This window comes from Larimichthys crocea, chromosome XVII, assembly GCF_000972845.2.
Source record: "Larimichthys crocea isolate SSNF chromosome XVII, L_crocea_2.0, whole genome shotgun sequence".
Lineage (NCBI taxonomy): Eukaryota > Metazoa > Chordata > Actinopteri > Sciaenidae > Larimichthys > Larimichthys crocea.
Window position 1 is genome coordinate 14,050,139 of NC_040027.1, and position 25,952 is coordinate 14,076,090.

The following is a 25,952-nucleotide window of genomic DNA, read 5'->3' on the forward strand; positions in this document are numbered from 1 at the left end:
GAGCCCAGCCCGTTTTGATTGACAGCCTTGTAGAGCCCGGGCCTGTTTGCAGCCCGACGTTATTCAAATGTGCGCATGTGGCATATCAGTCAAGAATGAGTCATTTGTACATTTTGAACATTTTTTATTCAGGACTACAAATGTCTAAACAAGAAAGTAGCTTAGGCTAAAATAAATTCTCTGACCGCAGATCGAAACGCATCACACGATCGCTCATTTTCCGTGCAAGTCATAACGCAAGCCCGAGCCCGGCCCGGCCCGATTCGGGCAAAGATTCCCAGCTCTAACTAGTACTACCACAATAATATTTACTGCTGGTGACATGCATGCAAGTCTGCATACAGTATGCAGTGCAGTTCTACGGAGCCCCTAAAAGGACACGGGGAAAAAAGAAAAAAAAAGTGAAACGTTTCTAGTGAGCACGAGATACTTTCTGGTGCGCACGAGAAAGTATCTTGTGCTCACTAGAAACGTTTCACTTTTTTTTTTCCATGTCCCTTTAGGGCAGTGGTTCTTAACCTGGGTTCGATCGAACCCTAGGGGTTCAGTGAGTCGGTCTCAGGGGTTCGGTGGAGCCTCCGCCCTGGAATTTTTTATACCATTTGTTACAACATATCTTTGTGAGCAATCGTTTTCGAGGATGCTGGACATAAAAACTAAGAAAAGGAACAGACTTTGCTGTGAAAATGACATGAGACTGGCACTTGCCAAGGTGAAGCCACGCATATCTGAACTGGTCTCTCAAAGGCAACAGCAGAAGTCACACTGAGGTAAGTTGTTGTGAGTTCATGCACTATGTTGGTTTTGTTATTTAAACAAGGTGATGTTAATGCACGGTTCATTTTGTGCACCAGTAAAAAAATCATATTTTATTTTTTACTAAAGAAGGGTTTGGTGAATGAGCATATGAAACTGGTGGGGTTCGGTACCTCCAACAAGGTTAAGAACCACTGCTTTAGGGGCTCCATACAGTTCACTATTTGATGCAAGATTAAAAGCCACCATAAAAATTTGCTTTTTTTTTTTTTTTTTTTTTTTACAGTATCATCATATTTTTATTGAAAAATGGAAAATTCTCTTAACGTTAATGAACGATTAAAAAAAAAGAAAAGTGAATGAACTTAAAGATATGTTAAATTTTCAATCATAATAAATTAACATCATCCTCTCAAAACAATGAAAACAGCTGATTTTTTTAACTTAGCTGCACATATGTCAACAATATTTTTTTGGGGGGCCCCTGTCAGGCCCTTTGGCATTGTCCTAACTTTTCCTTTACGGCGCCCCTGGCTGTAAGGCTTCAAACACGCTGCACTAACATGAATTAAAGACGCCGGCGTGTTGTCGGACTGACCCCCCGGTGAAGACCCTCACTCGGCCGGCTGCAGCAGGCAGGCAGCCCCGCTGCGCTGTCAGCCCCATGACGCGGCATAACACGAAGCGGAAGAGGAAGAAGGAGAGAAGAAGAAGAGGCCAACGTCCTGTTCACTAGTTAGCTTCAGTTCACTTCAGCTTTTTTCTTTTTTTTCCTCTCTCTCTCTCTCTCTCTCTCTCGCTCTCCTCGGCTATGATTGACAGAGTCAGCAGAGGTTTACACGGGCATGTCCGCCGCACACTCCTCGCTCCTCGGTTGTTATCGTAACAGAAAGATCAGCAGCAGCGGCGGCGGCAGCAGCGGCAGCATGGCGAGCGGCGGAGAAACAAGAAGAAAAAGAGCCCAGAGGAGTCCTCACCACCCTCAGACAACAAGAACAAGAACACCAGCGTGTGTCGGATTATTGAGGATGTTATTTATTGCTTTTATTCACACGACGCGGGCCAATAATCAAGGTTTGTTACAACTTAGCTGAAGGGGGGCTAACGTCCGCGTTAGCTTCGGCGCTAACTTCCGTAGACATTTCAACCGAGTGTGTGTGTGTGTGTGTACGGGGGATTGAGGTTACCTATGCTGGGTAACTTTATCACAGCTTATCGCTAACATTTATACGTTTTAACCACAGCTAACTGTCTGTTTTAAGTCAGTGAGAGTGCTACTTTTTTTTTTTTTGTAGCTTAGCTATATGTGGCCTTTTTACTGTAGTAGACGTTAGCTCCCGTTTGAAGCGTGTTGTTGTTGTGTAGCCGTTCCCCTCTTTCTCTCTCTCTCTCTATATATATATGAGCTACAAACAGCATAACACACACACTTGTTAGCTCGCCTGTGTTTTTATTTGTTTGTGTCACATCGGGCGACTTAAAAACAGGCAACGGTTGCTTCCCTTTATATCGCCTGCAGGCACCAACTTCCTCACAGTGGTGTCAATATTAAAAAAAAAAAAAAAAAGGGGAAATGTTTGAATCAAGTCAGGTGACTGTAAACGTGGCTTGACCGACAACAGTTTTTGAGTTTGACCCCCTGTTTTTTGAGCCAGGGTGACACATGCAGAGTGTCCACAGCTGTCAGGTCAACCCAGTCTGGGAGAAACACACACACACACACACACACACACACAGAGCTGTGGTCCACATCCACTAGATAAAGCCAACAAATAGTTTAGATCCACAATACATTCACACAAGAAATGCACACCTGAGAGGTGAAAGCAAATATACTGTGAAGTCATACTTCTCTCTCTCTGTCTCTCTCTCCAGCAAAGTCAACACAAGCTTAGCAAACTTGAATCAGTGCAGGTTGTGTTACACTTGCTTACCTATCTGTACAAAGTAACACACACACACACACACACACGCAGGGCTCATGCCAGGAGAAGTGACATGCCCTTTTTTTTGCCCTGCTTCCTTTTTTTTTTTTTGCCCTGCTTCCTTTTTTTTTTATATATACTTTATTTAACCCACAACGGGGGATTTCAGTCGTTACAGCAGCAGACAGAAGTGTAACATACACTACAGAAGTGAAATTTAAAAAGGGCAAACACGACGAACAGACAGAAGTATCCTTTAACAGACAATGTGTAAAAACTAAGAGTACTAAAGGTAAAGTGGCCATGATATAAATAATATCGCACAGTAATAGGAAAAAAGAAAGTTTGGCAATCGCATAGAAACCCACAGTTGTTGAGCACCAGTGAGTTTATTTACTGAGGTGATACAAAACACTGCAAAGTTTCACTTTGCGTAAACACTCAATCTAGTGAGACTTTCGCTATAGCTGACCTCTATATAGCCCTGTTTTGTTTGTTTTTATCCCACTGCTGAGGTAAAGCAGGAAAAAAAAGTTATTTCTTCTCACTTTATAGTCACCAAATAAAAGGTGACTTGGTTAAATTAACTCTGACCAAAAAGCTCTGCCCATGAGCAGGAGAGCTCTGATGTTAGCTGTGTGTAAAAGTCTAAAAGTGAGTCTGTGAAGCTGATTAGATCACCTGGACCCCGCTGTGGCATTTTAATCTAAAACACACACTTTATGGCCAGCAGGAGTTTATTAAATGCATCTAATCTGTCAGTTCATGGCGACGTAATAACATGTTTCCATGCTGGAAGTGTGCTGTGAACATGATCTATGAAGGCTGAGCTTGCTGTAGGATTTCGGCGGTGTCAGGTGAAAAGCTCCTCGGTAGAGTGAACGTGTAATAAACGCTGAGTGTTGAGTCGCAGCTCTCCGAGCTTGTAGATTCATACTCGCAGTGCAATAAAGTCCTGAAAATCCAGCTGATAAAGGTGCGTTTACTGCCCCCTTTTTAACACATAACTAAATAATAAGAAGGTGTGCTGACTTAGGTGCGTCCTTATGTAGGAGACGGTTCAGTTTTATGGCACCCTCAAACACAGTGTTTCCTTTTGTTACAACCTGGGTTAGACGCCAAACTTCCACATCGAGTGAGGCCGAATGTGAACGCAGATCTCAGGCCTGATCTGTCTCTCCTCTGCCCTGAAAGTACAAGAGATTAAAGTTCAAGCAGAGAGTTATCTGCACCGGTAATATAACTTTGTGATTCAGGAAGTTAGACTGCTCAACGGGTGACTTTTGCTTTAGAGATGCGGGTGGAGGAATTACTAGCAGGAAGATATTTTCGGATATGTCCAGTTCTGCTTTTGCGTTTGTGTTACACTGTCCTCCTTTGCAATGACGGCGATGACACTCACAGCGTCTGTCCTGTTGTTTTTTACAGCATTCATTCAGTCGGACACAATTCTAGAAGTTTTACATTTTGATGAGGGAAGACTTTTACAGGTAAGCGCTCTTATTTGTTTGTGCCCGTTAAAACTCTGTGCTGTTACTCACCACACCATACAGAAACGCTGACACTATATAAGAGCAGAAACACGGCGAAATGAGGATCTTTATACTCTGATTGTAATAAAGTTAAAGTCACGTTTTAACAACTGCTTATGTCTCTGCTGTTTTTGCAGGCAGAGTCCGACATTGATTTTAGTTTATATCATCAACAAAGGTAAGTTTCTGTGTGTATGTACATGTCTCTGTTTTGCATCATGAACTCCAAACAAATGTATGTTTGTTTAGTTATATCGGCATTTGTAGTCAGGTGTGCAGGTCTTTGAAAGACGGTATGTGCTGTACCTCGATTGCATTCCTTTTTGTCAAAATGTTGTCACGAGCAGGGCCGCAGTGAGTTGTAAACTCAGCTTATCTACCTCCTTTAAACGAGAATGAAAGTTTACTCGTCTATTTTTAGATCAACTGTATGAATAAGCAAGGAGAAACAAGTATTACTACTACACTCCTCACTACCAGGTCGATGTAAAGTTGAGCTTGTGTTAGAAAACAGCCTGAGGAGCTCTTTAACTAAAAGCAATAAAACAACAGCAGCAGCAGCACACTTTATATTTTCACTTGTCGCAAACAAGCGTAGGAAGCAACAGAGATGCTGCTCAGATAGCACTGTAACAAATTATTAAATGTGTTATGAGTCACTGTGGTCGTATGAACGAGCGAGTACAAAATGTTTTTTTCTCCTCAAGGCTAACAAACCTGGGTAGGATTCTTTTTTTTACTGCATCTGGCAGGCTAGGCTACAAAGTATCAGTTAACAAACCAAAAATAAAAAGCTTGAGCATCATCACCACAAGCTGCCAGAGCCCACACGGCCAGACAACAACAACTCGAAGCCACGTTGACTAACTAACTGACACATTCGGGGCTAGTAACTTGAAATCATTAAGAGACACAGAGAAGCAAATAGGACCCATATGCTCTGACCCTCTGCTGTCGGCGACGTGAGTCGTCAGGGTAACCGCTCAGTCCGTGTCACCTGTTGTTAGACCAGACCACAGCGAGCCTCTCTCTGCTGCCACAGTTACTCGGAAGAGTCGCTTCTAGCAGAGTTAAACCGCACAGACAGCTAATGGTGGCAGTTTGTGCCCATGTGACGAAGCTGCGAGGAGCAGGATGGTGTTTTTTTTTTTTTGGGTGGGGGAAGTTGGTTTGTTTTCTAGTGTCAGTCGCAGACAGACATCAGGCTCTTATATCTTGTCTCAGTGATTGTGCAAGAACTGAATGATGAGTGTGTTAAAACACTCGGACAGTGCACGGATTTTGAAGTATTAAATGTGTAACTGGCTGGAAAGGCGCTGTGTGTTCAACAGGTAGAACTGCTCCCACAAGTAAACACTTGTAAAGTTTACAAGGCAGGAAAGCCTTTTTAACTTTTCTGGCCTCCACGTAACATCAGTACTCCGTCCCTACTTTACATATGTGAATTCCTGGGCGCAGCATCCAGCAAACCTTTACTATTTGTACAGTATGTTCTAATCCATAAAAGGGTTATCTCACACAGGCCACTCCCTTTGACTTGCGGGGGAGTGTATTTTGCAGTTTGACTGTTGATTCAAGTTTTTTTTGACTGTTGAACTTCCCCTTTTTGTTTTTCTGTGTGTGTGTGAGGTGTTTGCTGTTAATTATTATCTCCTATTTTACTCAGTGTGCTCTTCTTTTGTGGGGACTCTTGTCAACATGCCGGGGACTTCCACAGGATTTAAAACGCTATTCACAGTCACTTTGTATTCATTTATTTATTTATTTTTATTTATGGACTCCCTTAGGGATAGCCCGACACAGGACATATGGGGATCTAAGGCCAAGAGGCACGGCCTTCCCCATGATCTCCACGGCAGCTCCAATTACACACCAACATTCAACACATTAGCTCTGAAGCGGCGAGCGAAAGGCCACACAGAATTCACAGCCAGGATCCATCTGAATCCTTAATCCCACAAGAATTTTGTCAGTAGTTGTTATATTAATGAGTGAAGTGAGGACAGGCTGTAGATGACAGATTATCCAGGAGGAACACTGCCTGCTTGGGGCTCTGCGTGGATTACTGTGCGCCTCAGGGGATGGAAATCCATCCCCATCTCCAGGCAACTCTGCCATTGGAGCTCACTGCTTCAGCCATTGTTTGCTCCCATATGCGTAGGCTCAGTAGTAAATAGGTGAAATTGAGATGTGGTAAGTTGTCTGACACTGGGGTAATCTTTGAGTGATTACAAGTGGTTGATGTGTCAGCGGGTGCCGTGAGGCAACGCCACATCAACTCTGGTTTGCGATAGATGACAGGAGAATAAAACATCTCAGCCCTGGTGTGCGTGACATCTTTTGTGGCCAACTTTACTTTTTCCACAAATAGCTCAGGGCTAAAATTCAGCATGTGACATTCAGCCGTTTGCTTTTTCTTTTTTTTTTTTTTGGTTCAACCGCTAAATCTCCTCGCAGCATTGGTCATGTGCCACACCTGTATCACTGATCAACTTCTGTTTCCATGTGGTTTAAATAAAGGCTCTCATTACATAGTTGTGTTGTATATTACCTACGGCAAAGAAGAACTGCTTCTCTTCAGGGACGGCCCTGTCTATTGTTAAGATACACCTGTTGTTAAACAGGTTCGGTGAGTTATGCCTGTGTCCTACAACCAGGTGGGTGCAACCGATGCTCAAAAAAATAGCTGGCTTCGTCTGGGAGGGACACTGCACTCTTAAGAGCGACAAGAGAGAGATGCATGTCTTTTTTAAAGTTGTTGTCCGGTTGATTATTCGTTTTTAATCGATGGATTTTCATGGCGGTTTTACGTATGAAAGCTCACTCCAGACGGGAGTGGTCGCATTGGCCATTTTAATGCAGTGTTAGAAAATCCTGCACACAGACTACGGTGTCTGTGCTCGTGTGTTCAGCTTCAAAATTTATTTGAAATGCACACAAACATGGATGCTATTTTACATATCCTGCCGCTGCTGCTGCTGCTGTCACATATTCCTGTCTTTTGCAGCACGTCCCCGCACCGTGGGAACTGCCGACCTATACGATTTGAACCTCCAATGTTGGACTTTCATGAACAGTGAGTGTTTTTAATATGTTCTCACGCTAATTTACTGTTTTGTTTTGATGTTTTTATCACATTTCTCATTGTCTGAGTCGCTTGTCATTAGTCATTTTAAGCTGTGAGATGTAAAACTGAAGCAAAAAGTGAAAAGTATGTCTAGAGACAGCTGCTCAGTAAGGTATGTCCGATCGCTCTGCCGTAAGAGTTGAGTCACTCTGAGGTGGCCTCAGTCTGTCAACAATGAATGCATTGCTCAGCTAGCATTTAATGGACTCAACAAAACCACATTCTTAAACTCCAGCGACAACACCTTGCATCACCTAGTCCAGACTTAATAGATCACATTCCTCTCTGACAGGAGGTGCACGTCCACGTCGTATTACCCATAGCCATACTCATAGTGTAGTGCAGTGCGCAAACAATCCGGTAGCTCTCAGAGGAGCGGCGTACCCCGACACCAACTCACAGCGAGAGACCCAGCTGTCTCAGCCCTCAGTCCTCCCCTGTCCTACTTCCTCCGTAAACAAGCCACTTATCAGCTGTGAATGTTCTGAGGGCATGAAGATGAAACCTTGAGAAATTCTCACCCTGTCTCTAATACACTGGAAACGAAGGTTGAATTAAAGGTATTAAATATATCAGGCCACAGATAGAGGCTCAACTTGCTCAACTAGATGTGATGGACATGTTTGCATCTGCCTCAAAAACAACAACATACCAGTCATTTTTCAGATTTACTCATATGACCCAGAAGTCATTCATCACAGTGAACATTTAGTTAGTTCATCTTTCACGATTATGCAGGGAGGCCGAGTCATAAAAACCCCAAAGTTTCAAGTCCCTACAAGTTTTATTTCCATACCGTATTGAAATGAAGGACACCGCAGGCTGTCTGCAAGGTAGGAAATCAAAGCGTTTTTGAATATTGATTGGAGTTAGTGTAAGGTGCAGTGCACATACGATGAATGAGTCCTAACACGCATAATATATCTTACGCTGAATCAACAATTTGGCACTAGTTCAGAGGAATGTTGAGAGCATCATATTTCCTCGTGGCTACAGATTTTGAAAACCTGTTCTTCTCTCTGCCTTTATTGATCTGTTGTAACTCTGTTTCATGTTATTGTGAGTTGCATAAAGTTGACAAGTGGCATCTCTTTTGACAAAATGCTTTTTTTTTTTTTACTTGCACTTACAAAGGCTTCTCTTCTTCGTTCACAGGCCCGTTGGGATGCCAAAAATGGAGAAAGTTTATTTACATAATCCTAGCTCAGAACAAATTAGTTTGATATCAATATCAGCAACGACGGCACATTTTCACGCCTCCTTTTTCCAGAATAGGGTGAGTACAAGTCACTTCAAGACCACTTTACGAAGGTCACATGAATGATTGTTGATCTTGCCACGCTTCATGAGGCATTTTCAAACATCAGAGACACTGTTCAAGAAAAACAATATGTCCTTTTCCCATCTCTCAGGTGATGTTTGCTTTCTTGATTTGCTTTAAACTTGAGAAGACAGGAACCATCAGCAAACAAGTAGTACTCAAAGGCAGCGCGTAGTCATTACAGCATGTGACCACACCAAAGTTCCCTGGGGACTGATTTTTTTTTTTTTTTAGAGAAGTAAACAGTAACAAAGTTATGGTTCACACAGTCTTTAAACGTGATGTTAAGATCATAATTCATAACCACAGGATGCATTGTCCCAAGAGGATGGGTCCAGTATAACTGACAAACTCATACATAGTAAAATAGTCTCATTTGGCCTCGCTGTGTACGAGAACAGTCATTAAAGTGAAGGCGTCTGTTGACCTCCTGTGGTCCTCGCGTTAGTTGTGGCCAGCTGTTGTAAATGTCAGACGTCTCCGTCCTGATTGGTTCACACAGTTTGCTGTACGTTAATGAGGAGGTCATGTGACCTGCCACCGCCACATGCACAGCAGATACGTGATTAAAAAGACAAATCTTTGGTGCAGTCACTTACACCGTTAACCAGCTGCTGATTTTAATTTGACGGTACAATAATTCAGGCTATTAACATATCCAATTGTTTCACAATTACAATGAGTTATTAACATTATTTGCACTTCACAAATTTGTTATTTAAGGAATAAAGACACCCCGACAGGGCGACCATGGATGTACATTATCCTGAATATTCCACAGGTAGTTACTAGAGAAATCAGTATTTTGTGTCAAATTATTGATTTAAAAATGATTTTATTGCATCCACTGTGGTCAACCAGAGTCTGAGAGTTATACAGACTTAACAGACCTAAATAATAATTTTGTTTTTAGCTTGTTACACAATAATGAGCTCACATTGTAGAAAACTGGATTGTGCAGTGAAACTAAGTTTTTGATTAGGAAATATATCGTATTGCACATGTTTCGAAGCCAACTTGTTATAATATCAGATTTCTTATAAACACATGAGAAAAAACACACATCCCAGCTCAGTCAGACCGGTTACCATGACTATTAGAACAATATTGTGACCAGGTGTTTGGTTCGTAGCGACCAAATGCAGCAGACGTCCACCTACGCAACGCAACACATTGCCCACTTCCTGAAGTGAAAAGGCAAAATAACGGAGTCAGAGTACTTCCTCGTCGCTCATATAGTCAGAGAACTTGTTTTTTTCCTCCCCAACGTATACCTTCTCATGTTGGAATATTAGCAGATCATGTTTTCTGGGCTGTATTTGAGGCCTCACTGTACAGGAAAGACCTGTTCTGTCGCTTCAGGCTTAGTGCCCTTGACACATCGACTTGTCCAAGGGACACTAGGACACTGTGTAGCTTTTTTAGCCAACGTGTTGCCCCAAGACACCGATTATATAAACTAAGCTGTCTAGAGGAGGTTGATTTTCAGATATTGCTTTTCAGACAGTCAGCTCATGAGCGTCTACGCTTGAAAGGCTGCTGCTGGAAATACTTAGCATACCCTAATCAAGAAAAACTGACTTTTGAAGAGACCTTGCAGTCAGCAGCTGTTTTCAAAAGAAACACGAAAGATACGTCTCTCATAGATCATGGAGACAGTCTTAAATCAGATTGTTTTTTCCCCTGCTTCATTAGTTTAGGTCAAATGGAAAGGTCTGCATGTGTATTTTCATGTGGCAGTTAACATTATTTGACATAGATGACCTAGATTTCTAGAGGTTTTGGCAGCTGTAAGAGCAGGGTTTGATATCCAGTTTGGTTTTGCCAGGACTCACATTTTCTTACTCAAAGCACCATTTTACCATCATAAAAAAAACAACAACTAATAATAGGTGTTTTTTACGTCCCATCCTCTTCATATTTAGGCTTGACGTGACAGTTTTCCTTCCATAAATACCAAATACATGCACATAATTACATTTAAACAATGCATGCCTTGTGTCTGTTTCTCTTTTTTGATTATTGCTTCTCTCTTTGCACACCAGGATGCTCGTGTTTCCATGTACAGTTAAAGACAACATTCTCCAGAGATCTGTGCTGTGTTCACATGTTGCGACGGTGTTTTGCATCAGAAATTTAATTAGTTTGTTGCTATGTATAGCTTCTCCATTTCCTCCTGCGCGTCGCATCGTGGTACACCTGCAAGCTGATACCGTCAAGTCTGTGGGAAATTTAGAGTTACCAGTTGTTCCTCTTCTGTACGTTAAGGTTAAATTATCTGGACGTATTCTCTCTGAACATTGTTCCCTGCTTAAATCCACAAGCGAGGAGTTGATTTTATAAATGTTCATTTGATCTGGCTTCAGTTATTAATCGTGTGATCAGAGCAATAAGCCTGAGGCGGTAAATTATGGAGCTCTTTGTGGGGATAGTTTATCTTTTGTCCCTATCAAGGAAACGATACATGAACTAGGGTCGGTGTATTAAGAAGGATATACTGTGGGTATACATTCTGAAACCTACACCCTTATGTAATGCCACCTCTTACATTGTTCCCTGCTTGGAAAAACCTGCTTTTATATTGTGTTTTAGTGTATGTGCTTTATCTTTATCTGTCCGTGACGTGTTTTTTCTGGAGAGCAGCGACTTTCTTCCACGAAAGTGGAGATTAAACGTGTTTTCTAAATGCCTCTGCCCATTTACGTCTTCCACTATCAGTGATTTGTTAACACAAGAGGATCTGTTCTGTTACATTAGTGTACGCAACGTTTTAGTCTTTGTAAACGAACGAGATATTCTGTCTTTTGGCCGTTTCTGTAGATTTTACATGTTACTTTAAATTGACTCACTGGAATCTGAAGCACTCAACAGTTGCTACTTGCAACCACAGTCACCACCAAAATGCCAAAGTTAGAGTGTAGCTGTAATGTTTTCGTAGCAGCGGACCTTTTTAAGGTCAGGTGTTGTGGAAGTGGGTGTTATATTTTCAGGTTATTAGCCCTGCTGCTCAGCGGTCGGTACACAGTGGATAACTGTGAGAAGCTGCTTTCTGTTTAAAAAGTATAAATATTGTGCCAATCTTCGTCTCTTCTTCTTGACAGATAATTCCACCAGGAGGGAACACGTCATTTGATGTTGTGTTTCTCGCTCGAGTAGTTGGGAATGTAGAAAACACTTTATTTATTAATACATCACATCATGGAGTGTTCACATACCAGGTATGCACCAAATTGATTAAAGCTACACTTAGTATAGTTTAAGAAATGTGACTAATTTTGCTTGACCATCTCTGTTCTGAAGGTTTTCGGGGTCGGTATCCCAAACCCCTACAGACTGCGGCCCTTCATCGGGGCTCGAGTCCCAGTAAACAGCAGCTTCTCACCTCTAATACACATCCACAACCCGTACAGTGAACCACTGCAGGTAATTTACAGTAATTAGATCTCCATTGGTTACATTTGCATGTGTTTGCATGGACCAGCTGATTAATGTTGGTGGCTTAGTTTGACGGGATGTGTTCCTTTTCCGTTTTTTACTCCAGGTTGTTGAGATGTACTCCAGTGGTGGAGATCTACATCTAGAGCTTCCCACAGGTCAACAAGGAGGCACTGGAAAATTATGGGTTAGTTACACGTCTCTGTGTTTGTGTGGAGTCTCATTTTGATTTGCGATAATGGCCTTCACCCATGCTCACCTTCTCCCTTCAGGAGATCCCTCCTTTTGAGACAAAGGGGGTGATGAGAGCCAGCTTCTCGTCAAGAGACGTGGACAACCACACGGCTTTCATCAGAATCAAAACCAACGCCCCCAATGAGGACCAGTTCATCATCCTCCCTGTAGAGGTGGAAGTCACGTCAGGTGTGCTACCAAAGCCTTGTATATACATTTTATTGTGAAACTCCGAGTCCTTCTGTTCATGTAGGGTAAATATTTTTATGTTCTGTTGTTTTTCTGCAGCTCCTGGTATATACTCCTCTACAGAGATGCTTGACTTTGGTACACTGCGGTCACAAGGTATGGAGGGTCCTACAAAAGAAGCAGTTTTTCAGGAGCAGTCAGTCTTTCTCTAGATTTATTGACTTACTCCCCATTTTTGTCTTATAGATCGTCCCAAACTGCTGAATCTACACCTTTTAAATTCAGGAACAAAAGACGTTCCAATTACAGTAGGTATTCTTAGTGACCTTTTAAAATCTTTAAACGCTTATCTTAGCCCTTACGCAAGCACATCTTTTATTCATGTTTTACAGAGTGTGCGTACAACACCATCAAATGAAGCAGTCACGATAGACTTTAAAGCAGTCACACTGAAGGCCGGAGAGAGCAGATATACCAAAGTTGCAAGTATTTGTTTTGATGGTAAGTAGTGTGTTTTTTTTGGTAATAAATTAAAATGTACAGGCAGTTACCAATAAAATAGACCCAGTTAGAACTAGTCTTGCAGTAAATTTAGGATATGATACAGACGCGAATCAACTTTAAAATAGTGCAGTTCGATGCACCATTTCCACTGAACCCGAGCTCTTTGCAAGGAAACTGCGAGCAGTCGGTTATAAGTGAAGTGTGAACTGCAAAGCCAGCATGATGTCAGTTTCCTCCCTGAAATCTTCACTGGCAGACGGAGGCAGAAAAATCATCTTCAGCAGAGTTTTTTAAATTTTTTTTATTTTTTTGAGACCATCAACTTCCTTTTTAAGAATTTACTTTCAGTTTTGGGTTAATTTATACTTTGAAAGTCAAAAATAAAGCAATTCAAGTCAGTATCCTTTCCCTTTTGTGTGTGTGTGTCTTATATCACATTACTGTACACATACTACTATATTAGTAATAATTTAGACATTTTTTTGTGTGTTTTTTTACGTCCTCACTTTAACAGTTTTGGTTTAGTATTGCACCACTTCCTCTCGTGAGGCTTGTATTTTTTCTGCAGCATACTTATCTGCTCTTTCAATCGTGTTTTTTTTTTTTCATTGCAGCCTCAAAAGCACGAAGATCATATCAGTTCTCTGGAAAAATAACTGTTAAAGCAAAAGAAAAGAGTTACTCCAAGCTTGAAATACCATACCAGGCAGAAGTTTTAGAAGGGTGAGTTTATCTTGTGGGTATACATGGAGAGTGGGTGGCTTTTGTATTGCATAGACTAAAGATGTCGCTTTAAGAGTGCTTCAAAACTTCTTTGGTTTGTCGTCCTTTCTGGCAGCTACCTGGGCTTTGACCACACAGCTACATTGTTCCACATCAGGGACAGTCCTGTCGACCCAGTGGACAGACCCATCTTCCTCACAAATGCCTTCAGCTTTGCCATCCGGATACACAATGTGTCCCTGCCCGAAGAGGCCAAAACCATGTTTAATGTGAGTGTCACCACCTCCGATGTGATTGTGAAGTCAGATATATGTACAGAGGCCGGTATGACATCTTTTCCTCTTTCTGTTTTAGGTGCAGAACTTCACCGCCCCCATCGTTATTCCCCCACACGAGTCACGTTACATCTTCTCCCTCCTCTTCCGGCCAGTCCGACCCTCCATTCACATAGACAGCAACATCCTGCTCATCACAAACGCATCAAAGTTTCACCTGCCTGTCCGGGCCTACACGGGCTTCTTGGAGGTACACACTGGACATACAGCTTATTTAGAAAACGAATCATCTTCACAGAGTATAATTACCGTCAGTGTGGTCAGAGAATGCAGTGACCATCTTCATGATAGAGCAACTATAACAGTGGCGTTGAGAATAAGAAAGTTCAAAGGTCCTGTGTGTAGGATTTAGCATCTCGCAAGTGAACACCAACTGAATACCCATCGCCTCACCCTACCCTTCCAGATGTGAAGGACCCCGCTCCCTCTGTAGCTATAAAAGCCTCAGTCTAAGGTAGAGACACCACAATGACTCTCTTATATTTTCACATGATTATACACTAATGAAAACATACATATGAATCTTACACACTGGACCTTTAAAGTTTTCAGGCTAGGTGACAAAACTGTGTCACCGAAAAGTTGCAATAATCACCGAAATAGTAATAAAGCGTTTAATAAATAAATGTAAAAGAAAATGTTGCTAATTTACTAATTGAATCATAAAGTACATTTTAAAAATACATTAAAAATAGATGCGCTTTAAACAGAGAAATGCCATAATTGGATACACAAACAAGCAATACAGATTTGAATCAGGCATTTAAAAGGGCGACTTCTTTTCGCCATTTGCATGCGTATTTCCCTGCTGCTTTTCCTTCTCCTATTATAGCTATTCGATTTGCTTAGTCATTTAGCTTTCCCCATTAGCCTCTCTGTCCGGCCTTACCACGACACTTTGGCCTTTGTGCTGTTTAAACAAGGTTAAACAATGCAAATTAGCCATGAGATGAGCGCAGGTGTGCCTCACACACTCACGTACGGCTCTGGAGAAATATTTTGACAAGCTAACATGCCGACATAACTCTAGGCAAATAAAGTGTTTGTATGTTGCTCCTAAAAGCTATATGAAGTGATGCAAAATGTTAGCCGTGCATACGAGCGTGAAGGTGTTTGTTGAAGGTGTCTCCGCGCTCTCTGAGGATCAGCGTTCATCTCATGGCTAAAAGCAGAAGCTGAAAGAGTCAGCAGATCGTAAAAGATAATGGCACACGGAGATGCCTGAGTAAAATCTGTTTTCTTAGTTTAAGTAGTTATTTATTTATTTAAATAGACTTTTAAATTACATTATTTATAGATTTATTCATGTATTTTTAAGTTATTTGCTTTGGCTTTTTATTGAATTTGTCACGTATTTCACACAAATAGACAAAATTTATACTTAAACATACTTCACACATTTAAAAACAAACACTCAATGACACACATCAACACACAGCAGTTACGCACTTTAAAATTCTCCTGCCTTTTTCCTCTGGTTTATATAAGTCACATATCAAGGGTACATCTATTTTTCTCCAAAATATCCCGGCCTGCAGGAGTCTAACGTCAATTAAAGTTGATTAATTTTGGACTAATAATAAAGTTCTTTGGATTTATACCAAGTACACATATTTCTGCTTGGTGAGTCATCTTCACTCCAACTGTTTCAGATATAGTCCAGTGTTTCACAGTCCCATACACAGTGATAACAGTTATTAATCAAAGCATTTTTAAATCTCTTTTTAATTTGGATTATTTATTGATGGATTTATATTTAATTTGTAAATCTTTTTTATAATTCCTCTTTATTTTCCATTAAAATATCAATAATGAATTAAAAAAATAATTAATTTGTAAACAAACGTATTAAATTTCTTCTTTATTTAGTTTTCAATCAGTTAAATGCTTTATTTATATTTCTGTGACACTATTTCAGTGGTGATTATTGGACCCCAGATCACTCCTTAGATTATAGGTGTTAAATGTGTTTGTGTTTTTAGGTGTCTGATCATATTTTCTATTACTACAGTGCGTTTACTTGCATGTCCTTTAGCTCCATTTTATAGTCGCTGCAAACTTAAAAAGCTGTTTTCACATAAATCTTGTGTTCGGTTAGTAAACCGGATCTAAAGAAGTTGGATTCAGGTCTCCAAATATGTAGTCACAGTGTTTGCAGTGTACGTGTCCGTCTCTAAAGTGCTGTTTGTTCTCCAGCCACTGGTCCTGCCTCCCAGTCTGAAGGAGCACCTCTTGGACTTTGGTGTTCGCAGTGAGACACACACCAGCAGCATCATATTTGTGGTGGTTAACAGTAATCCCATAGAGGTGAGATCTTCCCTGTTCAAAGCACGACAATACATTTATTAAGCCCATTGTGCAATCCATCTTTTGACTTCTACTTTCTAATCACTGCAACAGCTAAACCCTGTTGCAACATGACCCGACACATTTATTTCCACAGTGATAAAGTGTTGGAGCAGTTTAGAGTAAAGTCACACACTGTTTGGCCAAAAGGTCACAAACTCGAGTGCAAAGACTTATCTGTCCTTTCTGTCCTCCAGCTGGAAATCAAGTCCTGGCTGGTCACAGGAGACAGTCTGTCCATGGAGCTACTGAAGACAGAGAAAGGAAACACAACAGTGGCCCTGAGTCGCCTGCGAGAGCTGCAGAACACTTCAGCCTCCCATCACAAAACAGTAAGACCATCACTGAAGCACAAAGGCCTTTTTATAAAGCTGCTCATCACACATGAGCCTCAACATCATGAAGGTTACAGCTTTAACATGCGTTACTGGCCCGAAAATTTACAAAAAAAAGAGAAGTCTAATGTCGTTCTGTAAGTTTTCCTGTTGTGAAAGCCAATCAGTGCTCAGAATGTGGAGGAGAACCAACCAGGTTCTGCTTTTTCTTTTTTTCACAGTGTTTCCTCACTGCTCTGTGACACAAGTTTAAAAAAAAAAAAAAGCGTGTGTGTGTGTGTGCAAGCAGATGTTTTGAAACCTTTTAAAAACTGATGTCATTCTGTCGGCTGCTTTGCAAATATTTGTTAGCAAATGAAAGTTACTGCAGAGCTCTGTGATTTTAAAACATCACGGTTTCATAACATGAAAGGCTGAGCTACGTGGAGTGTTTCTGTCACAATTCAGTCAATCAAGTCAGTTTCAGTTTATATAGCGCCATATCATCACAGAAGTTATCTCATGACACTTTACAGCAGGTCTAGATTGTACTATTTATAAAAATAATTTACAGAGACTCAACAATTCCCAACAGGAGCAAGCACTGTGGCATAAAAAAATAGTTTTTTTAAGAGGGGTTTCATTTCATAGGTTGAAAGCTGTTCTAGCTGTTCAAAAGCGTCCTCCCTTAAAACACTATTGGTCAATCAGTAACCTGAAATATTTAGCTTACGTTTAAATGGACTGCACTTTTATATTTGTACTATTTATGTGCCGTGCAAGGTGCCAACTGTTCATCAGTTTAAAAACATGAAAATAGCAGAGGCTGGTGTCATCAGTGTTACAGGTATTTACATGAGTTAAAGTATTAGACAAATAGAAATGTTGACCTGGTATGAGAATGTAAATCACACTGTTTAGGAATTATTTCAACTATTTATTTCAGATATAAATAGAGCAGAGTGAGATCTCCTATCAGTGATAAATAAATACATGGGGCATGTACAGACGAAGAGCTCTGTGCGTCGAATCACTGAAGTAGCGGTGGGTTAAGGGTTAGGCAGGAAAAGGCATTAGACTGCGTAGCTGAAATTTCCTGTAAGACACTCACCAATACACAAAAATAAAGATCTTGAGTCAATCAATTGATCCTTTTAAAGGTTCTTATGGTTCTATAAATGCACAAGGCAGTCCCACGCTGATTCTTTTACACTTCTGGGAGTATTCTTCTGTCACAGTGAAATGTATCAGACGCTCTATCTCAGCTCTAACAAGCCTTTACTGGACTGTGAAAGTCACGGTCGGTTTCATACATGACACACCTGTTGCTTCATCCACACAGACGGGGATAGAAAAGGTGAAAGTTACTAAGTAAAACCAAACAAGAAACAAAACCATGAATCATGAAAGTATCATCAAAAACTAACACCTTTTTTTTTCTTTTTTTGTCTCTACAAAGGTGATTTTAGCATCTGGCTATTACGCAGCATTCAGAGTGACACTTGTGGCCAAGGCACTGGAGGGCACGTATGATGGAGCCATACACATAACCACAGATTATGAGGTAGGTAATCAGTCAAATCTGCTGTTCTTTGCGTCAATTCTGTTTAGTGTTGACGTTATTTTTTATGCTCTTCCTCTCAGATATTAACCATCCCAGTGAAAGCTCTCATCGCAGTGGGCGCATTAATCAGCTCTCCCAAACACATCATTTTACCACCTTCTTTCCCGGTAAGTAAGCGACACCTTTCCTGTACCTGGCAAGGAGCAGAAGCTCGACTTTCCCGGGAAATACCCGAGCTCTGTTCTGACATGTCTGTTTTTTTTTTTTCTTCTTCTTCTTCTTCGTCAGGGGAAAGTTGTTCATCAAAGCTACAGCATACAGAGCTCCTTCACACAAAAAGTGAGGCTACAACAGATCCGCTCGCTGACAGAAGATATACGCTTCTATTACAAACGGCTCCGCAACAACAAAGACGAGCTGGAGCCGAGACGTAAATCTAAGGTAGCTCTCCTCCCCCTCACGCCCACGCCTCCGCTCATCTCGCCGGGCAGCATCAGTGATCCATGTGCCTCCTTTTTATAAACTTATTTTCTTTCCTCCATCTTTTTCAGGTGGCAAATATTTATTTTGACGCCAGCTTGCAGTGTGGTGATCACTGTTATGTGGGGCTGCCATTTGTGCTTAAATGTAAGTTGTTGTTTTGGAGTGTGTGTGTGTGTGTGTGTGAGACAGTAAAATCTCACAAACAAGAGTTTAAATTAAGATTTATTTTGTTTGTTTCACAGCTGAGTCCAAGCCTCACGGGCTGGTGTTACAGGAGGATATCTGGGACGCAGACGTCGATCTCCACCAGAAACTCCTCAGGCGATGGAAAGACCTGAAAGAGCGCTCGGGGCACAAGTAAGGACATAAGGGGTTCAGGATTCGGTGATCTTTGGGCTTTGGTTTATCAAATTTGGCTGTTAAATTAATTCCACACAGATGGACTGTGCACAGGAAGTCACAAGATGTTTTTTCTTAAAAGGATTGAAGCTGTATTTGAAGTCAACACAGACCTCCAGAAAAACGTGCAGGCTAAAATAACAGCGCACTTGACCTGGCCTTCAGTGATCAACTCCTCCCAACGAATTATGTTCCCTCTGACCAACACAAACAGCTCCTCTGTGAGTAGAAACAATCCGCCTCTTGTTGCTACATGTGCACAAACACATGTAGGGAGTATTTTTACGGTGTTGTTTAAGAGCTCTGTGTTTTGAAATGAAGTTGAAACATCTTTGTGTTTCTCTGCAGGAAGAGGAAGTGATTCTCCAGAATCCTGCCGACGTCCTCGTCTATGTCCAAGTTCTCCCCTTAGCCCTGTTACCAAACCCATCTGTGTTTACTGGAAAGCTGGCAGACCGGTGAGAAATCTCCAACGACTACAGCTTTTCTTTTTTTTTTTCCCCTCCTCCCTCCATCTTGCTCTGACAGTGATCTTCTCTGATTTTATTTCCCAGGTTGCCATTAGGAAATTTGTCCAACATCAACATTGACACAAATACCTTAGAGTTTCAGGTTCACAGAAATCAAGTGAGTGCTGCAAGAGTGACGTTCACCATTATTCAGGAATTCAGAGAATCAGCTGGTTGGCATATAATTGCATTGCAGTCCTCTTGTTCGTGGCGGAGGCAGCATGTGGAAGCTGTTTGTCTCTAACAGGCTCTCTGTTTTCTTGGCAGACATCCCTAATGAAGAGCAGTACAGGGTTCGTAGAGGGATCAACCAGACCCTTTGTGTACAACCTCCTCTTGCAGCCCGGAGAAGTCAAGTCGTTCAGTGTGAGGTTCACTCCCATCAGCAACCACAGTGTCTCCTCCCTGCTCATAGTCAGGTAACGTCACCACTAACCCAAACAATCCCTTTTTAATAAATCTGTGTTTCTCTCCTGAAAGTGTGTTCTTCGTTTAGGAATAATCTGACTGTGATCGACACAATCATACTTCACGGCCGAGGTACAACGGAGAGCCTGAAAGTTGCAGGGAAGCCTCCGGGACAAGGCAGCTCGCTGAGGTTTAAGATGACCGAGGCCCTGCTGAAAGACTGCACAGAGAGTGAGTTTCCACTCAGGAGTCTCGCATCCAGAAAAAATCCAGATAGATTTACACAAAGCCACATGTATGTGTCTCTGTCGGCCAATTCATGAGTCTGATTGCGGCCTTTCTTTTCCTGGATTATATCCACAGCAAGTCAGCCCTCCCTCCAGGGCAAGAACAACTTTAAGAGTTTAGTTGCTACCAGTTAACAGTTTAGCAATGCAACACACGTGAATATCACACTCGCATAGATCATTTCGTGGTTAAACTGATGATAAATCGGTGAAAACAACGGCTGATTTCAGTTTAACTTTACTCCATCATCATGTGAAGTGGCTCCACACAGACGTAGTTACACTTGGCAGGAGTGAAGCTGACCGTGTCATCTGACATCTGATTATGGTCACATTTGAATGTTTATCCAATGTATGAATGAAAGTATAAAAGGAGTCTCATAGTCTGTTTAACTTTAGGTAACTCATCTACCAGAAAGCCTTGAAACATGAATAGTGATAGTGAGATTGTTAATGTATAATCTGCATTGTGACTTCTTGGATTAAAACACATACAGAGACATTCTGCATGTTGGATCTATGACTAACATCAGCATCAGTATTTCTATAACAAACTTCTGGACACCCAGAATGTTATGAATGTGTTGAATGAATTTGAGGCCATTGTCCAGGACAAGGACTGTTTCCTATTGACTTCTCAATATACCAGAGCAATCTTTAGTTTATTATTATTATTGTTAGAGTATTCGGGGTAGAGCTGTATCACCTCTATCAAGGCTAAACCTTACTGCAAGGACCCGGGCTTGATCTGGGTCCTTTGCTGTATGTCATCCCCAGCTGTCAATGAAAACAATAGTATATTTTATTTCAAAACACTTCTAGTTACTCAAAGACATTAAAATACATCAAACTTTAATTGATTTGGAGGTGAGTAGGTCAGCGCAGTCATGGATGTGGAGAACGAGGGAGGAGAAGGGCCTAAAAAAATTCTATAAATAAAGTGTCTTCAACTTATTTCAGTCATTTTCGCATAGGGTTGTGCATATATTTTTGATGCATTTATACACTTATCAATCACAGAGTGATCAAATTAACTTATTGCCTGAAAGATAAGTTATAAAAACAAATGTAACAAACTTTTTTTTTTTTGCCTCTCTTGCGCTCACTTTAAATGTTTGTTAAATTATTACCCTGTCATTTATTTCAGAGACAAAAGTCAAAGAGCCAAACTTCACTCTCAAAAGAACCTTCAGGGTGGAGAACACAGGCTTGCTCCCGATCACCATCAGATCAGCGGAAATCAACGGGCAGGCCTGCGAAGGATACGGATTCAAAGTTCTCAACTGTCAAGAATTTGCACTTAAGCCAAACGCTTCAAAAGACCTCATCATACTGTAAGTGAACAAACGCGTCGCTTCTCTCTGTCCACGAGTGTTTTACCGTGTCTAATTTGGACCAGCAGGTCGACATAAGAATATGACTACTGCATGGGAACTTCAGCTGTGTGTGTGTTTGTGTGTGTTCACCCCATCACCCACAAGCTCTATTAATACTCGTCCTCAGCCTCTCGCACTGAGTAAGCCCTCAGTAAGAGGATGAATCGGCTCTCTGTGTCTCTGCAGCCTCTGCTCGCTGCCTTCAGGTCTCATTTTTCTTCATCACATCAAGTCTACTCTTAAAATGGACACACACATTCACCTCAAATATTCAAGTCAGGACGTTTTTCCTCAATAAGAAAAAGTCAAAATGACACCAGCTCCAGAGCTTCTCTGGTAGTCGACCGGTTTGTTTCGAATGAACGGCTCTGCGGCTCTTCTAGGTGAAGTTAATTCTGTCATGCGTTCACACTCGTTGGTGTTAAAACTGTAGCCTGCTGGTTTCCTGTGAGGGATGTCTTTGCTCTCTCGGCAATGGTGTCACTTAAAGTCCTTTGCAAACGCCACTAGCTGAAAGGTCAAAGACACGCCTCGCTTCCTGTGTCGCCGCTCAGCCTTTAGGAGACAAATGGCAAGTCTCGAGTCTAATGACTCGTATCGTGAAGTGAAATAACTTTCTGAACCGTCTCTGTTACAACATGATCTGTTCACATCACGTACAAACAAAGTTTGGAGACCTACGCATGCTTAGGAGACAGGAAGTGTAGACTGTTTCATATTGTTCGTGTAGACTGTAATCTGTTGTCTCCTGTTATAGAATAAATCACTATAAAACTATAAAAAGTTGATTCAGTTCTAATTGAATGTGTTCAAAGCTCTTGACTGTCACTGGCGTCTGTTAGGGTGGAACCATTCACATATTTACACCTGGTGTCGGAACAAAAGGGCCATTGTGAAGTAAATCACTGATAAACTAAAAACAGGAATGATAGCTCTGTTACATTTAGTGTCCCAGTTTAGTTCAGCTTTTCCAGTGAGGGTGCACAACACCATGTTATTAGCACCACATTACAAAATGTCAACTCCTCTTCTGGTCTAATCGCCCAAAATAACTGAAAACACGCCTGAATGAGTTCAATGTCTGCATCTGCAACATCTGTAAATGTATCGGAGGAGCTGAGCGATGTAAACTAGCAAATCTCGGCACTTCTTTTCTAATAATTTCATTTCAAAAGTCACATGGCACTCAAGTTAGTAGATGAATCGTGCAAACGCTGAGTGATCCAGTTAGTTTAGAAGGTAACTGTTTATTCGTGTAGTCCTGATCGCAGGTGTGGCTGTAATTTATTTCAGACGCAAAGAAATCTTTTGTAATAACTTCAATCTTACACGTGAAGCTACGAGGCCGTCCAATGCCTCAGCTAGTTTTATATCAGGAGTGGGATCGACCTCGTTTATACTTTTGTTTTATAACTGCAGGACAAATGACATGAGCGGCGCGGAGAAGAGGGGACGCTGCTCGGCTGCAGTGAGTGTAAAGAGGGTGACGGATTAATGTACAGTGTTTAATAAAACAATTTAATTTACAACTTTGTGGACTTCTGCCGTTAGTCCACTAGCCGTGCTATGTTTACAACCCTTCCACACTAACCTTTGGTACGCTTGATATCGCACATTAAAAAGCTTCTTGTAATTAAAGAGCCGTCGTCTTGTCGTGGCAGACATTTTGACGCCTCGTAGCAAAAAAAAGCAGAAGTGAAACTAATGGCGTTTAGTGGCTTTGTACTGTTTATAGTGTCACAGACCGTAAACAAGCACAATATATAATAATATATCACATGTTGAAATACCTGACCTATTAATAAATATAGTAACCATTTGAACTCAAGACCGAAACACGCTTACTTGGTTTCTGCACGTACAGTCTCCGGTCCTGTCTTTTCTAGACGTCCTCTTTAAAAGACATAAACGTCCTTCAGTTTGACTAATGGGTGTCTCAGAAGAGAAATGCAATTTGCCAGCAGCCTTGCTCAATCATGTTTACTGCATGCTTTGCTTCAAGAGTGGAATTTTAACCACTCAGCTCGCTATCAGTGGATGGATCAACGTGTCAAATTAGTCCATTGTGGCCATTTACAAAACAAATTCCTGATCACAATCACAAAGATGCCTCCCAGGTCTTCCACTTAGCTGCCACTTCTGTCCTCTGACCTCTGCCTGTAGTTAGGAGGCTCCCTGAGCGGTGACATTTTTAGACCACAAGTCGATTTTAAATGCAGATTAGGGAGGTCTTTGTTTTGTTTTTAGAGTTTTAACATTTTCTTTCCTTCCTTACAGGTTTACACCCGACTTCACTTCATCTCGAGTGATCCGGGAGCTGAAATTGGTGACATGTGGAGGCTCCGAGTTCGTGTTTGTCCTGAACGCCTCCTTGCCGTACCACATGTTAGCTGCATGTGCAGAGACCCTGCCCAGACCGAGCTGGGAGCTGGAGCTCTACATCATAGTGTCTCTCATCATGAGGCGAGTATCCCTCCGTCTCTCAGGCAGCACCACGAGCAATAAAACACTATTTTATCTTGTTTTTCAAGCCAGCTAACAGCTGTCGTGTTCATGTCTCTGCAGTTTTATGTTTCTGTTGGTGATTGCCACAGCCTACCTGGAGGCTCAGAGCATATGGGAGCCTTTCAAGAGACGCGTGTCAGTCGAATCCAACTCCACCTTGGAGACGGGGAGGCCATTTAATCTCAGGGAAATCGTGCAAATTCACAGTGATTCAAAGTAAGTATGACACGGAAAAAGGCTGAATCACATCTGAGTGACATCACATTAATCTAATGACGCGGCGGATGGATCCACTCATACAGTTTGTTGTTAGCTGAAAGGGCTCTGACACAAAGAGAAGACTGTGAGCGTCGTCTCTGTGGCTAACCGCTGCCCACAGTCCTTTCAATGTCTGGTGCTGTAACCACTAGTCGACCCTTATCACTGGTCATTCGGCTAACTTTGCATGTTTTACATGAAGCATCGTCGAGCGAGCGAGCTATCTGTTGGCTGTTGAGCCACGTGAATCAGTGACTTCATCCGTGTAGTGTAGCTCTTTTATTTTGTTTTGGGTTTTTTTGTGTGCTAAATCTTTAAAAGCAAAAACTTTATAGAGCAAATTCAAACTTTTACTTATACTGATCAGACATATTCTGTCCGATTTCTAGCCCATGATGAGGATGTTTTAACGATTTCACTCACCTTATGTGTGTTCTCTCTTTTTCTGGGCTGCATCTAGCGATTATATTTAATTTTCAATCATTTTCTTGATTAATTAGATCATTTGCTATAAAACATCAGAAAACTCGAATAAGAAAAGAGCCTTGCGTGTCTTTAAATGTCCAAAATCCAAAGATATTCAGGTCACTGTGATATAAGACAAAGAGAAGAAACAAATCCTCAATTGTGAGAAACTTGAACCATCAGCTGCTTCAAAACAACCAAAACTATTAATCTGTTATCAAAATAGTGGTAGAATATATCAGTCAATTGATTCAATAAATCAACAGCTGTAGTTGTCTTTGTGGATTATAAATACAGGCTGTTACGAGAATTTTTAAATAAGAACCCTTGAATTAGGAAGGAAGTTTAAGTTGAATTTATTATTCTTGTACGAAGAAGGAGCGTTTAACAGTGCAACACACAAAATGGGTTACAGAGAAAAGGCTCCCTGACACCTCCCCACTGATACAGATAACATCATAACATTCCTTTAAGTTGGTTTACTGCTCAGAAATTAGCACTACATTTTATATCCACATGGTACTCCCATAGCCTGTCGCTCATGTCCTTGTACCACTAATTTATAATTGTCTCTCCCTGCCAGCCTCAGTAAATCAGAGGCCAACTAAGGGAGGTATGCGAGACATGCAAAAGACAGGATACACACACTATCTATATGAGTTAAAACATCTGTTTGAACTCATATAGATAGATAATTTTTTATAACACAGGCGTCTGACTAGACCACATGCTGTTGTCTAGTGAGTGGCCAAGTCTAGTTTTTGGTATATTTTTAAACTTTTAATAGAAAACACGAGAAAACAACACGAAACATGTAATCAGGCAGCTCTTGTTGACACTGCTCTTATCAAGTTAGGTTTACTGATATCATAACATACTCAGATTTTAAGTATAAATTGAGGCGAGCATCACTTCCTTCTGAATTTAGGAGGACATCCGATACAAATGTTAACTTTA

General features: G+C 41.3%; 1 protein-coding gene across 1 annotated transcript in view; it reads left to right on the top strand.

Annotated features, from left to right (window-relative positions):
• The first annotated feature begins 1,342 nt into the window (after nucleotides 1-1,342).
• Nucleotides 1,343-25,952, top strand: part of tmem131 (transmembrane protein 131) — a 31,129-nt gene continuing 6,519 nt past the window's right edge. Inside the window, exons 1-30 of the mRNA XM_019275361.2 lie at nucleotides 1,343-1,830; nucleotides 4,110-4,171; nucleotides 4,351-4,391; nucleotides 7,221-7,289; nucleotides 8,496-8,616; nucleotides 11,763-11,879; nucleotides 11,962-12,084; nucleotides 12,203-12,283; nucleotides 12,369-12,519; nucleotides 12,619-12,675; nucleotides 12,766-12,827; nucleotides 12,912-13,020; nucleotides 13,638-13,746; nucleotides 13,862-14,015; nucleotides 14,101-14,271; nucleotides 16,278-16,388; nucleotides 16,625-16,759; nucleotides 18,201-18,305; nucleotides 18,386-18,472; nucleotides 18,594-18,746; nucleotides 18,857-18,932; nucleotides 19,031-19,145; nucleotides 19,270-19,408; nucleotides 19,536-19,645; nucleotides 19,742-19,814; nucleotides 19,964-20,115; nucleotides 20,193-20,335; nucleotides 21,539-21,725; nucleotides 24,045-24,230; nucleotides 24,333-24,488. Of these exons, the coding sequence (XP_019130906.2) occupies nucleotides 1,602-1,830; nucleotides 4,110-4,171; nucleotides 4,351-4,391; nucleotides 7,221-7,289; nucleotides 8,496-8,616; nucleotides 11,763-11,879; nucleotides 11,962-12,084; nucleotides 12,203-12,283; nucleotides 12,369-12,519; nucleotides 12,619-12,675; nucleotides 12,766-12,827; nucleotides 12,912-13,020; nucleotides 13,638-13,746; nucleotides 13,862-14,015; nucleotides 14,101-14,271; nucleotides 16,278-16,388; nucleotides 16,625-16,759; nucleotides 18,201-18,305; nucleotides 18,386-18,472; nucleotides 18,594-18,746; nucleotides 18,857-18,932; nucleotides 19,031-19,145; nucleotides 19,270-19,408; nucleotides 19,536-19,645; nucleotides 19,742-19,814; nucleotides 19,964-20,115; nucleotides 20,193-20,335; nucleotides 21,539-21,725; nucleotides 24,045-24,230; nucleotides 24,333-24,488 (3,584 nt within the window). The 5' untranslated portion in view covers nucleotides 1,343-1,601. The remainder of the gene's footprint in view (nucleotides 1,831-4,109; nucleotides 4,172-4,350; nucleotides 4,392-7,220; nucleotides 7,290-8,495; nucleotides 8,617-11,762; nucleotides 11,880-11,961; nucleotides 12,085-12,202; nucleotides 12,284-12,368; nucleotides 12,520-12,618; nucleotides 12,676-12,765; nucleotides 12,828-12,911; nucleotides 13,021-13,637; nucleotides 13,747-13,861; nucleotides 14,016-14,100; nucleotides 14,272-16,277; nucleotides 16,389-16,624; nucleotides 16,760-18,200; nucleotides 18,306-18,385; nucleotides 18,473-18,593; nucleotides 18,747-18,856; nucleotides 18,933-19,030; nucleotides 19,146-19,269; nucleotides 19,409-19,535; nucleotides 19,646-19,741; nucleotides 19,815-19,963; nucleotides 20,116-20,192; nucleotides 20,336-21,538; nucleotides 21,726-24,044; nucleotides 24,231-24,332; nucleotides 24,489-25,952) is intronic.